The 16,596-nt window shown below is 42.1% G+C and overlaps 1 protein-coding gene across 1 annotated transcript in view; it reads left to right on the forward strand.

Annotated features, from left to right (window-relative positions):
* Window positions 1-16,596, forward strand: part of LOC125455149 (glycogen phosphorylase, brain form) — a 100,189-nt gene that overhangs the window by 22,367 nt on the left and 61,226 nt on the right. Inside the window, exons 5-6 of the mRNA XM_048536824.2 lie at window positions 5,046-5,177; window positions 6,740-6,851. Of these exons, the coding sequence (XP_048392781.1) occupies window positions 5,046-5,177; window positions 6,740-6,851 (244 nt within the window). The remainder of the gene's footprint in view (window positions 1-5,045; window positions 5,178-6,739; window positions 6,852-16,596) is intronic.

Consider the following 16,596-nt stretch of genomic DNA (forward strand, 5'->3'; position numbering starts at 1 on the left):
AGTGCATGAAATTGGCAAATAGATTTCAACATAAGTAGGTGTGAGGTGATCCATTTTGGATGATACCGGGATAGATCAGATATTATTTGAATTTTTGGAAATTGGGAGGTCCAAAGTATTTCAGAGGCACGTGCATGCTGTTTAGTAAAATGCAGTAGATAGGTACAAAAGAAATCTCTTCCACAAAGAGCTCCAGTCTATAATTTGGAAACACTTTTTTTCATGTTAAGTCATATTGTACCCTACAATTCAATTGAAAGAATAAAATAAAGCCAATTTATACCATCTTGATTAATTTTTCCGCAACACCGTATTCATGGAAATGAAGTTCACCTTTGGTATCCTGCAGGTTTGCATTTCAGTGATTAGTTAAGAGTTAAATACATGTTGCAATGTATGTGTCAGTTTCCAGTAGTTATTCAATACACAAGTTTTGTTTTTGCATTAACAACAAAGCAACTATTTATTATAATCTGACATTTTTAAGCAAAGGAAAAAAAAGTAGACCAGATGAATTACTAATCTATAACTGCATAATTTTGACAAATGGTAGAAGGAAAATATTTCTAATTTATGTAATTTAAATATTGCCCTTTTTCAAACTCCAACCTGCATACAACATGAAGACAAACACAAATATTATGATTGGGGAAGAAGCAAGAGGGAATCATCTGAAGAACATAATTCTGTATCACTAGTCCAAAATCTAAAAGTTAAATGGGTTGGTATCAGTTCCTTCTCCTTCCTTCAATGATGCCTCAGTGTTATTTGCAGAATGACTGTCAGTCTTTAGTCCACTGGTTGAATTGTTAGACCCTGGGGTTGGTTCTTTCTGTGGGAGAAAACAGAGTTAATGTTATGAGACCAGCGACTCTTCGTCAGAACTCTTCTGCCAACTAGCAACTTACAAATCTCTTCTAATTTTTACCCGTTTTGGGGAAAAATGGACAACTGATTTTAAATAATTTCAGCACAATGCGGCCCCTTACAGATAAAAGGAGGACTCATTCAAGGTCACTCCTGCACAATTTAATAGGAGAAACAGTAAAGGAACTGGCATTGAAAACCTCCTTTCATGATCTACCAGGACTCTATGACTAACTTATTATTTTTGAATTGTTGTCACTTCTACAGTTGTAGATGTAAATTTGGTGCCTTGTGATAATACCAGTGATATTGTAGGAGAATAAATATCAACTAGAGCATTGCTCGGGCACTTTCGTGGACGTTGACAATCCTCTCTCTGAAATGAGAAATAGTTACCATGAAGCTACAATTGGCACTCCAAGAAACCTGTTATGTAATACATTTCCAAAGTTCTGAGTCTAGATTGTTTCCATGAGATGTAAAATGGAAAATAAATGATCAAGAACATAATGAACTACAGAGAGCTGTATGTATTGATATGAGTGTCACCTCTCAAAAGCACAATTCCTGAATTTGCAGAAAACACCAAATAGAAGTGTGGTAGGGGACTACAACAAATTACATGATAAATCCTTCACAGAGGAGCATATAATTGGGAAATGAAGTTCAGCACAGTTAAATATGAAGTGATACATTTTATAAGAAGAATACAGGTCATTAATTATAAAGTGCTGTTATTAGTTGGGGTTTAGGAACAAAGCTCTTGAAGTGCAAGTATGGCAATCACTAAAAACTGTACACAGGTAAGCGCAGCCATTTTGTTTTATGAAAGGCAAGCCTAGAATTAGACATTATTTTTAATGGGTTGAATTGAAAAGTAGTAGGTACTGCATCTAGTTCTGGGTGCCATGTTATAAAAAGGATATAGGGCTGAATTTTAACAAAAATCAGCTAAGTATCAATTCCAGGAAGTTTCATTTGAGGGTGTCTGTCCATGAACACAAGTGAGTTAACTGAGGCATTCTTGCACTGCTCACATATGTACCATGCCTAAATGGTGCCATGTGTGCACTTTGTGTACTCACGAGTAGCAGAAGTACTTGCCATGGCTGGAAACTTCCAGGATTTGTGCCACTGCTATTATATTTAAAGTCCAGCTGAGCACATCATCAATTGCTACCAGCCACACATTGTTTCAAGTATACATGTAGTGTGAGGGAATCTAAAAGGTAGCACAGATGACTTTAGAAGCTGCTCTGTGTCATTTCAATGCTAATAAAAGCTCACATTGGTAAATTTGTTGCTATTTTACATCAATAGCGAGCAAATTGTAATTGTAACTGCAGATACAAGAATCAAGCTGCACAGACGACCTATACTTAATCCTGTACCATGTTAGAGCCCTGTTTAAAGGAGGGCTACTGTTTTCTCTAACATTTGTGTGTGGCCTAATATCATATCATTGTTCAATGCGGGAGCATCACAGTTTGGAAAGCCTTCAAACAGTCAAATGTAATATTTTTCAAATGACAGCAAAAGCAAAGAAAAAGCAAACAAAGGTTAACAACGTCTCCTTCAATTCTTCCCACTTCCTACATACAAAGCAGCTGGCCATGGGTACCTGCATGGGCCCAAGCTATGCCTGCCTCTTTTTGTAGGATGCATGGAACAATCCCTCTTCCAAAGCTACACTGGCCCTATCCCCCCCCCCACCTCTTCCTCCGTTATATTGATGACTGTATCAGCACCGTCTCGTGCTCCCACGAGGAGCTCGAACAGTTCATCCACTTCACTAACACCTTCCACCCCAGCCTTAAGTTCACCTGGACCATTTTGATACCGTTCTGTCCTTCCTGGACCCCTCTGTCTCCACCTTTTGACATCCACCTGGAAACCGATATCCATTTCAAGCCTACCGACTCCCACAGCTACCTAGAATAGACTTCCGCTCACCCAGCTGCCTGCAAAAAATGCCATCCCCTGTTCCCAATTCCTTCGCCTCCACTGCATCTGCTCCCGAGAAGAGGCATTCCACTCCCGTACGTCCCAGATGTCCTTTGTTTTTCAAGGACTGCAACTTCCCATCCACAGTGGTTGAAAACTCCCTCGAATGTCGGAAGCAGCTCAACTTTTTTAATATAACGTAAGCTGTCAGTATTCAAAATCAGGATGATGGTGGCTTTTATTGATACCTGTCTCGCTTGCTTTCAGTTGTCTGCCTTAACTGATTTTGTCCCTTTTGTATCCCAACATACTGCCTACAATTTCCACATTTCACTTTCTCAACTCCCCTACCACAGTGTTGGCCTCACTGAAACTCAAGGAAGATTCTCTGATTTCCCTCAAGGACTGACTGTGGTCTACGTGACCCTTGACCCTAACTGATGAATGGGTGGTATCAGTGCAGCTCCCGAGTTGACTTGCCATTAATCCCTGAAGTGGTTACATTGGATTTACAGGACTGACAATTTCCAGCACCCTCGTACTGTGGCAATATAGACCCGTAGACCCTGACTTCCCCAAGTAGCTAACTGACCGTGCCTGAGCCCCTGTACTGTGGTCAGTCAGTGTTCTTGACTGACGTCAGTGAGACCCCTGACTAACCATGCTCCTCCTTGATTAAAGATTACTCCCCATAGACTTTGAAACATGCCCCTGCTTCAGCCAAATGGTCATGCGTTTACCATGTAAGCTGCTGACAAATATTGTAGGTGTGACATTGCTGTATGCCACTGTATTGTATCAATCTGTCCACCTCCTTGACAGATTACTGCTCAAAACCATGTCAACATGCTAGACAGGTTCCTGACAGTGTGGGGAAAAACATCATTACGCTGTTGGTGCATACCCAGGTTCAGCACTGAAGTGATGATCTCTTTTCTATTAAGTCTAAAATGTGGCACGATGATGTGGTGATGTTGGTATATGTCTGATGCCAGTCGCTCTGGATGGGTTGCGCACACAGTGTACACTCTACGGGCAATATCTGAGATGTTGGGAACTGCTACCCAAAATGGAGGCTGGAACTGCCAGGCACCTGCTCTGACCTTCATGTCAGGAATTATCTGTTTAGTTTCTCTTTGCTGAGTGGGAGAATAGGAAATTTGGTACCTAATATCACTTCATTTATATGCAATGAGATGTAACTGTGTAAAATTAGGCCTAGCTGCTTGCTAGCAAGTTTGTCATCTTCACTGTTTAAACCTTGGGTGGGAAGTTGGACATTTTTTCATTGTCAAGCAACCCTTTTTGTTTCCAGTTTTTCTGAACAGCCTCACCATTCTCGATGTAGGAGCTGTGAAAGTTGGGCTGGAGAGGGTGCAGAAAAGATTTGCTATGATTTGTACTAGAAATACAAGAGTGTGTATATATGGGAAATGATGTACAGGCTCGGTCAGTGCTGTTGATCTGACTTTTTTCTTTCTTTTTAAAATAAGCCTAAGGCAGATTTAATAAATGTCATAAACACTATGATAGGGTAGATCTAAAAGAATGTTACCACTTCTAGGGAAGACTATAACAGACAGGCCATCATTATTAGATAGTATTCACAAAATCCAATAAGTAACTCTGAGGCTCCACCCAAAGAGTGGCAAAAATTAGGAACTTGCTAGCCCAGGCAGTGGTTGAAGCAAATGGCATAAATGCTGTTAAGGAGAAACTATACCTGCATTTGATGGTTACAGTGATTAGATTTAGATGAGGAATAAAGTTAACTTTGCCATAGGTCCTCCGGCTGTGCTTTCATTAGAAAGGGATAACTGATTGATTAGAGTTTAGCCTGAAGGTCACCACCAGCTGAGAAAGCAGGACTTCATGGTCTCTCACATGGGAATTGAACTTGTGCTAATGACATCACTCTGCAGCCCAAATCAGCTGTCCAGCCAATGGAGCTAACTAGCTCTCCAGGAGAAGGCATTAGTGGAGCATAATGTTGGCATAGATCTAAGTGGAGTGACCTGTTCCGTTGTCATATTCTCTATGTAATCTACTCCTTTTATACTTATACCAAAAATTAGTGCTTGTATTTTATGTTTTTATATTCATTTTGATCATTTTTTCTAAGCTAGAAAATAAATAGACTTTTAGAAAACAAGAACATTCAGTAGGTGATAATACTTTGCAACTGTTTTTAGTCCATGTTGTTTTAGGAATAGCTTTTAAAATGTTCTTTGCAGGTAGAAGAAGCTGATGATTGGCTGCGATATGGTAACCCATGGGAAAAGGCACGGCCCGAATACATGCTCCCTGTTCACTTCTATGGGCGAGTCGAACGTGCTGCAGATGGCATCAGATGGGTTGATACTCAAGTATGTACTGCATAACCTGTAATATATGTAGGAGCTTTAGGAACAAACCACAGATTTCAGTCATAGATAACAAGGTGTAGAGCTGGATGAACACAGCAGGCCAAGCAGCATAGAGGAGCAGGAAGGCTGACGTTTTGGGCTAGACCCTCCTTCAGAAACTTGGTTTGATGATGTAACGTTTTTGTTAGGGGCACAGGAATCAGCTATTTCAGCCCCTTGAATCTTCACATTTTGTTTGCAGGGATGAGAGTTCTGTTTTCAAATCTTTTTGTATGAAACTAACAGCTGGGGAATGTATTCACATAATCACACAGTCAGAAAACTCCTATCATTCTCTGAAAGAACTAATCGCATAGCTCCAAGTTACCTGTTTTCCTCCCCATAGTTCAAGCTCTTCCTTTCGAGTAGATATTTTGATTTTTGGTTCCAATTGAGAAATGAAATGAATGTCATCTCCTCAAATCTATAATCTCCCACTCTTTGCTGCAGTATTTTAGTCTCAATTCCTAACAGCAACAGGTGGTGGTGCTGGCTGCCAGTGTTGAGTCAATCCATTAAAATTACTTCAAATTATTCACCCTTCACGCAAGTAGCTAAGAGTCTGAAAAAGAAACAAGATTTTGTCTTCAGTTGATGGTGCGTTGAGTGATGTGACACTGAAATATTACAGATAGTCACTGATTTATGAACATGCAACTTACAGGTTCTCTTACTTACATGTGTGATCCCGTACTGGGGTGTATTAATACTAATTTTAAAGATCTGCCATATGAACACTTTCTTATACTTACAAATAGCTATTTTGTATTGTTTTACTTAGTGTTGACTTGCAAACAGATTCAAGAAGAAATCTATTTGCAACCCTAAGACTGCCCATAGATAATTTTTTTTCTTTCCAGTTATGCTTTTCCAATTTTACTCTCCAGTAAACCCTTTAGTAATATGCAGGTATGAAAAGGAATGTTGGTTTACATCTGAGGGAGCTAGAATGCAAAGAATTGGTTGAAATCATGCAGCCATTGTACAGTGCCATCGTCAGATGCTACCTTAAGTAACAGGCGCAGTTCTGGGGCACTGCATCCCCGGAGTAAGACTTTCAAGGGGATAGAGTGCAACTGTATCAGAATAAGAGATTTAGAAAGTTTAATTGTGAAGATAGCTTACAAATGGTGACAAATTCCTTTTGAGTTTGGAAGACTGAGGACTGATCTGCAAGACTCGGTGGAAATGTGGAATTCCTTATTCTATGGGAGCATAGCTACAGGGAAACAATTGCAGTTTGAAGACTGAATCAACGGAATTTTGTTGAGTAGGGTAGTTAAAAGAGAATAATGGAGAATAAATGGAGTTAAGGTCACCTAGAATCTAATTGAATGGTAAAGTATAACTGAATAGCTGAATCTCATAAAGAGAGTAATTAGGATCCAGTACAAGTAAAAACAATCTGCATTGAAATTAAAAGCTATAATATAACTATTTAATTGTTGTTGGAAAATATTGCTTCATTGTTTCTGATGAAAAGTCTTATGTGCCAACTAATGACCTTATGCTAATGGAAACAGGTTGTCCTTGCCATGCCATATGATACTCCAGTGCCAGGATTTAAGAATAACACTGTCAACACCATGAGATTGTGGTCTGCCAAGGCCCCCAATGATTTCAACCTGAAAGACTGTAAGTTGTTAGAAAATTTATCTGACATTGTGTACATCTAGTACCTGTTTATATAATTACCATTTTATTCTACAATATATGGCTTCCTGTTGACATTATACACATCTTTAGTGGTCCTCCTATGAAAGAATGTCTTTAAGTGAGAATTGAAGAAATTTCGAATGACATCAATATCCTAGCTTCAGCGATGTATGTTGGAGGTTTTGAAGAAGAGGTCATGAAAAGACATATTTCAGTGGGATAGTTTTTAAATGAGTGAATGATCAGGTCCAATAATGCAGATGTTTCGAGACATAAGCAAAATCTTCCCAGCCTCTGAATGACCTGCGTCATGACAAGAAAGTTAGGACAATCACATAAGGTAGCCAGCAAGGAGTTTCTCAACATTTGAGTGAAAGGTCCCATTTTGCTGACAAATATTGAGTGGTGAGACAAGATTCTCACTAGTGAGTGGGGAGAGGCTTTCTTTTTCTTTTTTGTTTGAATGACTTAACATCTCAGTAGCTAATATTGCTTCATTTACATGCTCTTCCAGCTCAGGAACATTCGCTTGCACCCTTAGTGCTCACTCTTTTTTTTTGCACGTACTCATGTGCTCGGTGTATCTGCCTTGCCTTGCATTTTTGTACTTTGTCTCCTGAGCCAAAAATTAAAGGTTTTCAGTATTTATATTTTGCCTTGCCTTTTAATGCAGACGCAAAGCTAGGCATCTTTCTCAATTTCGTCATCGTTCAAGGGAGCAAACATGTGAGGCAAATGCACTAAGTGTGCATTAACTGAGTGGCCATGCCTCAAAGTGTGAAGGATGTAGTTCTCATTCAACCCAAGGGAGGCACTCCTCAGTCAGATGTTCCCCATGCTGACGTTACCTTTGTCTAATTGTGCCCAACCCCCTAGACTGATACAATCAGTCTGCTGTTTTGAGGCAGTCATGAGGAGGGCAACCATCCCTCCCCCTCAGTCTAGTGCAAAAAAAAGCCTAGGCCCTTGTGTGAAGTCAGGCAGTGAGTTGCACTGAGATCATTCAGGGAACTGGTCACTCATCGTTCAGGTCACTCTTAAGTCAGGCAGGATGGACTGTGGCCAGTCCTGTGGCTTTATTCACGAAAAGTCAAGTGGGGGTTATCAGGTGTCACTACTTTAGGAAGGAAACTAGAGAACTCACTTAGGGCATTGTAGACAGGATACTTGGGATGCAGTGGGGATAACAGTTATGACGGGCAACTAAGTCTAAAGCATGAGGCAACAGAGGATTGAGGGGAAAAGATCACTTGGGCAGGGAAGGATTCAACAACCGTTAGAAATACCCTGGTTTCAGAGGGTAGGGAAAGGGGAGTAAGTAAACTTCTATATCACATTTTGACTTGTTGTGCTGAGGCTGGGGTGAGTAAAATTGGGGTTAGTGTTTTGTTCTGTGAGGGAGGGAGTTCACTTTCAGCGCTGTGAGCCCCTTCAAAGAGCAACACAGCCCCGCACAGTAGAGGTGATAGGCAGCTGTGAGTGTTTGTAATATGTGAACCTTGGGCATTAATCCTCCTTGTGGAGTACAAATCCTGGTCCGGAGCACATTTCACCATATCTTGCAGGAGCAGGGATGAATCTCACTAATGGCTGTGATGTTGTGCAAGTAGTGTGTTGTGGCTTAGAGTGATCCACTCTTATTGCCAAAGTAGTAAGCATCTTCCATATTGGAAGCTGAGCTGCTATATTCACACTTTGGACTAGAAGACATTGTGTAGCAAAACTTGCAACTTCTATATTGTGTTGCAGCAAGACAAGGTCAGAAGTTACACTCCACTAGGTTATAGTCCAACACATTTATTCAAAATCAAAAGCTTTCAGAGCACTGCCCCAACATGTGATGTGAAGAAAAGTATTCAGGCTAAGGATTTATAGGCAGAGAGGTCAATGGCAGTGAAATGGTGAGTAGTGTCAACAGGCTGAATAATAAGTCTCTGCAGGTGATCAAAAGTGTCAGACCGTGTGAGTAAAGTTTTGGCAGCCGAATTGTACATAAAAGGTTTGACCTATAATTCAATGAATTGAGGCAGAGAGATAATTAAAACAAAAAATAGAAATAAGGTTGTGCTGGAGACAAAACAAACAGTTGGAATAACAACATGAGTATAAAAGTTGCATGCCAAAGGTCTAACCATAGTAACAACTAATCCAAGACTATACAAACTAATTGAGGTAGGGAGAGCATAACTTGCTGTCAAGAACATGATGTTAAAACAGGACAGTAAGGAAGATTTTACAAATACAGAAGAGTGGTGAGGTCACACATAGCGTGACATGAACCCAAGATCACTGTTGAGGCTGTCTTCATGGGCATGGAACTTGACTATCAGTTACTGTTCAGGGATTCTGTGTTTTTTGTAAATCTCAAAGGCTGCCTTGGAGGACACTTACCCAAAGATCAAGCTGAATGTCCTTGAGATGATAGGAACTGCAGATGCTGGAGAATCCAAGATAACAAGGTGTGGAGCTGGATGAACACAGCAGGAAAGCTGATGTTTAAGATGCTGCTTGGCCTGCTGTGTTCCTCCAGCTTCACACCTTGTTATCTCTGAATATCCTTGACTGCTGAAGTGTTCCCCTACTGTGAGGGAACATTCCTGTCTGGCGCTTGTTATGATGTGCCACAGTGGAAAACCACAACTACCTCCTCAGCAGACAGACCACAGGACATGACCAATAGAATGCCCTTTGTCCTGTACTTCCCCAGAGCAGAAAAACTGCGCCATGCTCTTTGCAGCCTTCAACATGTCATCTGATAAGGAGCATCTCACTAAGATCACCCGTGTGCCCCTACTTCTCCCCTTCAAACAACCACCAAACTATAAACAGACCGTCGTTTACAACAAACTGCATAGCCCTCAGGACAACAAACATAACACTGCCCAGCCCTGCCATGGCAACCTCTGTAAGACGTGCCAGGTCATTGACATGGATACTACCATCACATGTGGGAACACCACCAATCATATACATAGCAGATACTCATGTGACTCGGCCATTGTTGTATTCTTCATGCACTGAAGACCAGGATGCCCTGAGGCATGGTTTATTCGTAAGACCATGCAGACACTAGGACAATGGATAAATGGACACCGCACAACAATGTTTCCCCCCCTAGCCGGGAAACACTTCAGCAGTCAGACTTTCAGCTTCTGATCTTGCTCTTTATTGGAACCCATTGGCCTTGGAGTTTTGGTCAGGTATATGTGGCTAGAGGGCACAGACATTTCTGTGTCCTGCCAGAAGAAGGTGCACCCTTCTTGGCTTGAGCTTTTGCAGGCAGAGTGGAATTGGAAGACCAACCCATTTCTGGAGTGTCGTTGGAGGAGGCTTCGGGAAGGGTAGGTGGGTTTAACGGCACATGGTTCACTATTCCGGTTGGGTGCCTACTGACATCACCTTATCTTGTGAGGAAGGGGTACCTGGAGTGAGGTCAAGTTTCAGTCCACCCCTGCCTGGGTCTCCCTGTCACCTTGTTTTTTGGTGTGAAACAGTAATGATTGGAGAAGTGGGTGTCACGTTTTTAGATATGTCCATCAGGCCACAAGTGTGCTGGACCTGGCTCTCCATAGCAGTCCCCACCCTGACGACGGAGGATCCAGGTACTCTTATGCCTGATGTCATTGGCATTGGAGCTATCCGGCAACCTTGGTGTCAGTTGGACAAACATCCCTATTGCACCTGTGTCTGCATGTGCATTTTTATGAAGTCAATTAATGACGCCATCAGGTCCTCTCCTGCCTAGGACTGAGCAGATGTCTGGTCTCCGGCTGTCATCCAAGTGCCAGTGACCTGATATGTTTCTCCCTTGGTCAACTGGGGAAATACAGCACTGGGGTGCTCACTGCAGGCGCTCCTCACTAATCTCACTTAACTGTCCACTGAGAGTTAAGTATCTGAGTTGATGGAGGATGTGGGGGCAGTCTTGTTGGTACGTTCTCTGAGGCATACTTGTTTCTTTTCAGAGGTAGAATAAATAAATTAGTGAATATGAGGTAGTAGAAAGAAGATGGTGGCACTTACCCTGTATCATGGAAAAGATTGTTGACTATCCTACTCTGCTAGGTGTTATTCTGGACTGAGATTGCACTGACCTGAGTGGCAACCTCCAACAGGGTCTGGCATCACTGCTTTCTGTCATACCTAGGTGAAGAATTACCCCGTCCACCAGGATCTCTGGGTTCTTGACCACAAAGAAAGGCAATAATTTCCCATTATCTGCCCTTTTGAGATAAATAAGTCGAACTGTGCAGGGTAGCTGTGGACTTGGAACACTTGATGCAGTGCACAATTGCTTTTTAAATATGGCACTAGAGCAGAATCTGGGTATGTCCTAGCAGCATCAACTCTTTCTGCCTGCAGTAAATTGATGAAAATGGCAAGGGGTGCTTTAGGCATCTGGTACATGGGTAATGAGTTTGGGATGTCAGTGCATGAAACCCTCCATGTCAAGTAATAAATTGTGACTTCAAATCTCACCACAGACTTGAGTACAAATGAAGGAAACTCACCATTGTCACTGTCACTGTTTTCCCATTTCTTCCCTCTTTCTTCTCTTCCCCCACCACCACCTCTCTCCTTTTATATATACAACTGAATTAACTTATTTTATTTTTCATATCTTACATTCAATAGTTTAGATTTTGAGTAGCAAGTGTCTCTACTGTGCAATTGTCTACCACCCTTGTGTTGATTTTCCGCCCCCTTAATTATTATACCTTGCCAGATTCCAGTCTCCAATTCCCAGAATTAATTTCCCTCCAACAGTGATTTGTGAAAACACCTCTGTCCCCCTCCCTTGAATTCTTTTTGAGCTGAACCCCAGGACTGACCATGATCCATTCCATTGATTGATATGGATGGACAGCCCCAGCTGTTGTCTGACCAAACCCCTTACTGATCTCTGTCTAGCTATTTGATTGACCTACCATAACACCTTGTTGCACTAGACCTGCAGGTCCACCGATTTATCTACACCCCTGAACCTAAGTGGCTGACAGATTGTGCCTAAGCCCCTGGACTGACAGTGAGCACAGCCGTTAACTTGCTCAGCGAGACACCTTAATTGAAGGCTGTTTCACTTGATCTGACTGAGAACTATAACTGTAGACTCTGAAAAACAGCCATTTGTTTGAAAAGCATGCAGTGTGCTTGTCGCGTACACTGCTGGCACGTGGTGCAGATGTGAGATTGACGTAGCACAGTATGTACAACATGTCCAGCCCCTGTTGATTGACAAACGTGATAAACTCTGTGCTGAAAGGCAAGACGGAGATTCTGTGAACATCAAAGTAGAAACGAAGTGAGTGAGCACTAATAGGCTCAAAGGATCCCTGAAGTGCATCTTAGGCCAATCTATGGGCTACCCTGGCAGCAGCAAAGCACTGTATTGAACGTAGATCAGAGATGTGCAATGAGATGCCAGGGCCTGCAAACAGTTGCTGTCCATGACTTGTGCCCTGAGATGTTAGTGACCGGTGTCCAAAATAGAAGTCCAGAGGAGCAACCAGTGAGCTGGATATGTCAGGTGCCTGCTGAAATTCATGTTGGAAATTGTCACATCTCTCACCCGATGGATAAAAGTGAGAATGGGCACCTGTATATCAACGAAGTGAGACTCACTAAAAACACGTGCTAATCCGTGCAGATAAATGTTAATAAGCCTCTTTGAATAGTGAAAATCTTGATACACCCTCAACATTTGGTTGGAGAGGTGGGCTTTTTGCATTAAGAACGGAGAATCTTCTTCTAGTCGAACTTGTTTTCCCCACCTTCTTTGTCAGTGCCCATGTCATTCAGGTGGCTGGGATGATTCTATCCCCTGGATTAAATCGAATTTATTTGAAAATATTCATTTAGCAAAGCTTTAAAAGGTTTCACTTTGACTTTAGTTGTATCTGAGCTATTTTAATATTAATTCACATTAAAACAATGAAAATATCTGCTAAATCCTGTTTCAAAAGTGTAAACTTTGAATAACGAAAAACTGAGGATATTTTATGTGAGAGTAACATTATTTAAAAAGATTATAACTTGATTCCCTTTTAACATTTTAAAAGTTGCTTTTGGCATGAACTTTCACTTCAAAAATGTACTTTACTCATAAAATAGTTTTATAAAAATACATAGTAGCGAGTTTTGAGAAGATTTGTAGCTCAGGTTGAGGTTCTGGATGTGAGTTTGCTCGCTGAGCTGGAAAGTTTGTTTTCAGACGTTTCGTCACCATTCAAGGTAACATCATCCAAATCAATGACATGATCAAAAGACATGATCCACTATCACTAGTATCCTTACATACAGATGAGGAAGGACACTGCTTTGATTAGGACAACACATCCATCCTAGGACAAGCCAAACGGAGACACGCACGAGAATTCCTAGAAACATGGCATTCCAACCAGAACGCCATCAACAAACACATTGGCTCCAAATCAATCTACCATCCCCTGAGAAAAAGAACAGGAAATGACATCACCAACCCAAGAAAACCTAAACAGATAAATAGAAAGCGGGACATAACACCAGCGCTTCACCGGAGGCTCACTGATGATGTTACTTAGAATGGTGACGAAACGTCTGAAAATGAACCTTGCAGCTCAGCGAGCAAATTCACGTCCAAAAATACAGTACAGTTCAGTTCTGTACAGTAGCATATGGAGAAACAAACAAACGTTGGAATTTGACTCTATCCAACAAGCAAACCAAGGGCATTTCTTATTTGTACAAGACTAAATTTACATACATTTGAAGCACCTGCATGTTGGCCCAATAACTGAATGGACTTCCACTTAGCTGCAGCAGAAAGATTTCTTCAGATGGCAGTCTTTTCCCCACTGTGTGCCTGCCTGCAGCTGCCCCAAACTTTAGTGTGTACCTCACCACGTAGTCCTGAATCTTGGAATGTCCTAGTCTGCAACACTCAGTCAAGGTCAACACCTGGCTGTGGAAGACCAAGTTTCGCACAGACCAAAGAACATCTTTCACTGAGTTTATGGGCCTCCAGGCACAGCCAGTATTTGCCCCAGGGTGCATCCTGGGGAACAAGCCATAGTGCACAGTCCTGCTCAGGAGAAATGTCGACAAAAACCACTGCTTCTTTCTCCAGACTTCCTTCACAAAGGCAGATTCCAGAAGGAGTTGAGTGACAGACTCTGTAGCCCTTGCAGCCATTTTGAGGGCAGCATGAGGTGACAGAGTCTGGAGGTACATGAAGCATAGCCCCAGGTAATGCCCATGTCACCATTAGCCTGTGATGTCTTGGCGCTTGTTGGAATGCTCTGGTAATGAGCATTTTGCCAAATGACTTTGGCAGTCTACCTAGGGGGTTACCCAGCAGGATCCATCCTCTCCTTTTCCTGTAGGGTCTCGAGGATGCTACGTGCTGACCACTTCTTGGTGGACTTGCGATCAGCGATGTTTTCCTTTGCAAATACCTCCATGAAGGACAGGTGATAGGAATGGTCTAAATATTTGGAGAGTTTTGTAGCAATGAGGCCAGACCCATCATGACATGGGGGACAGAACTTTACTATGTAGTAACACTTACTTACTGTTTGCATACCAGTTCTACACTTGTTTTTTGTTTTGCAGCCACACCCAAAGGTGACTGTCAGGGGGAGGGTGACATTGGGAATGTTTTTCCCCCCACCCTCCCTGACCACCCCCAGCACCCACCACCACCACTTAAACCCAAGTTTTGTACCCAGTGTCCCTGCGGGTATGGTCCACCTACACAGAACTTGCACCATTGTAGTCACCGGAGCTATCTTCCATTTCTTCCTTTTGGTGTGAATTAATTAAAAAATGAGAGTATGGTCCTTGATACTGTATTAGCTTTCGAGAGAATATGTGGGTTTGTCGTTCTTTCTTTTCAATTGAGTTGACAGTTGCCTTCTATAGTTAAATGAAAGAAGGCTTGCTTCCTAGCTAATTGAATTCCTAACAGCTATTGTCTGGCCTTTCGTCAAACCAACCTTGAATAAGTGTCCTTCCTTCTCCACCTTCCCTCAATAATAAATTATTGATGATGGGTTACTATTCGAAGAAGGGAATGTTAATACTATTATTGGAGAGGAGTGAAAAGAATGTGAGCTAGAGAGTAGCAGTTGACCCAGTTCTTTAAATACAAACAATGCCTCCAGCCATAACGAGATAATAACTGCAAATCTGCCTGCTAACTTTCTTGAAATGTGCTTCTAATCCTGGGTAGTTTATTTAGCAGTTATTCAAACTTAAAGATGAATTTGTGATTTTCTTTTAAAATCTGGCTTTGGGTGCGAGGGGTGAAACTGGTCTGTGCATGTTTCGCCTCCTTATTTGGTTGTCAGCAGTGATCAATCAAGGGAATGGATGTACACATCGTGCTTTGTCAATCTCACATTCTGCCGGCACCTGCTGCAGAATGTGAATATGGCAAATGCACTGCAGGTATTTCAAACATATTGTTATGTCTTGAAGTCTACAGGTTGTAGCGCTCAGGCAAGTTAAAGGAGAGACAGCCTTCAATTAAGGATAACAAGGTGTGGAGCAGGAAGGCTGACATTTCAGGTCAGGACCCTTCTTTGGAAATGGGAGAGGGAAGGGGACTCGAATAAATAGAGAGGGGGAGGCGATGATGAAAGGTGGATAAAGGAGCAGATAGGAGGAGAGAAGATGGACAGGTCAAGGAGGTTGGAATAGAGCCAGTAAACATGAGTGCAGGTAGGGAGTTGGGATGGGGATTGGTTGAGTGGGAGGGAAGACAGACAGCTCAAGGAGGCCCCTTCGCCTCCCCAATCCATCATCACCTCCCCTTCTGTCTATTTATTTGTGTCCCCTTACCCCCTCCCATTTCTGAAGAAGAGTCCAGACCCGAAACATCAGTTTTTCTGCTCCCCTGATGCTACCTGGCCTGCTGTGTTCATCCAGTGCTACACCTTGTTACCATAGACTCCAGCATTAGCAGTTCCTACTGTCTCTTCAGTTAAGGGTTTTGACTCAGTAAGATGAGGGCAGTGCGCACTATCAATCAGGGGCTTGGACGCAATTTGTCAACCACTTGGGTTCAGGAAGCTGTATCAGTACAGTCTGGGGAGTGGGCCTGCAGGTCTTGTACAGTCAGGTGTTACAGTACATCAGTCAATTAGCTGCACAGAGATCAGTAAGCGGTCTGGTCAGTCACTAGTCTGGAGTGTCAATCTGCCCAAGTCTCTCAATGCCATGGGTCATGGTCTGTCCTGGCATTCAGATCAATGAAAGTCAAGATACTGTTCTCAAATCCCTGCTGGGGTAGGGGAGTTAATTCTGTGGTTAATGGTGAGCTAAAATGAGTCATTGCACTGCTTGTCAGAAACAGTTCCCAGGGTTAGATTCCATTTTGTTAGCACGTTTAATGAATGCTTATTCATAAGTAAGTATGTGAATGACTGACTGTGCTGATATCTGAAATGAAATGAATATCCTAGAATTCTGTTTCTAAACAAGAGTTTGTGCATTGTTCATGAGCTTTTCAACAGCTCGAGTAGTGATGAGTTACACCTTGGTTTTCAATCAAAAATAAATCTCCTTCCTTTGTACAAAGATATGCAAACAATATTCACTGTGCCACCAACATGAAGTCTCCTGGATAAAGCCAAAAATGAACCGAGGCCAGTGAAGGAAAAAGTGATAACCCCTCATGCCATTCAGATAATTAGAATCACTCAGATGACATGCATCAAATTTTACTTGTACAACCATGTACTTT

This window comes from Stegostoma tigrinum, chromosome 9 (genome assembly GCF_030684315.1).
Source record: "Stegostoma tigrinum isolate sSteTig4 chromosome 9, sSteTig4.hap1, whole genome shotgun sequence".
Taxonomy (NCBI): Eukaryota; Metazoa; Chordata; class Chondrichthyes; order Orectolobiformes; family Stegostomatidae; genus Stegostoma; species Stegostoma tigrinum.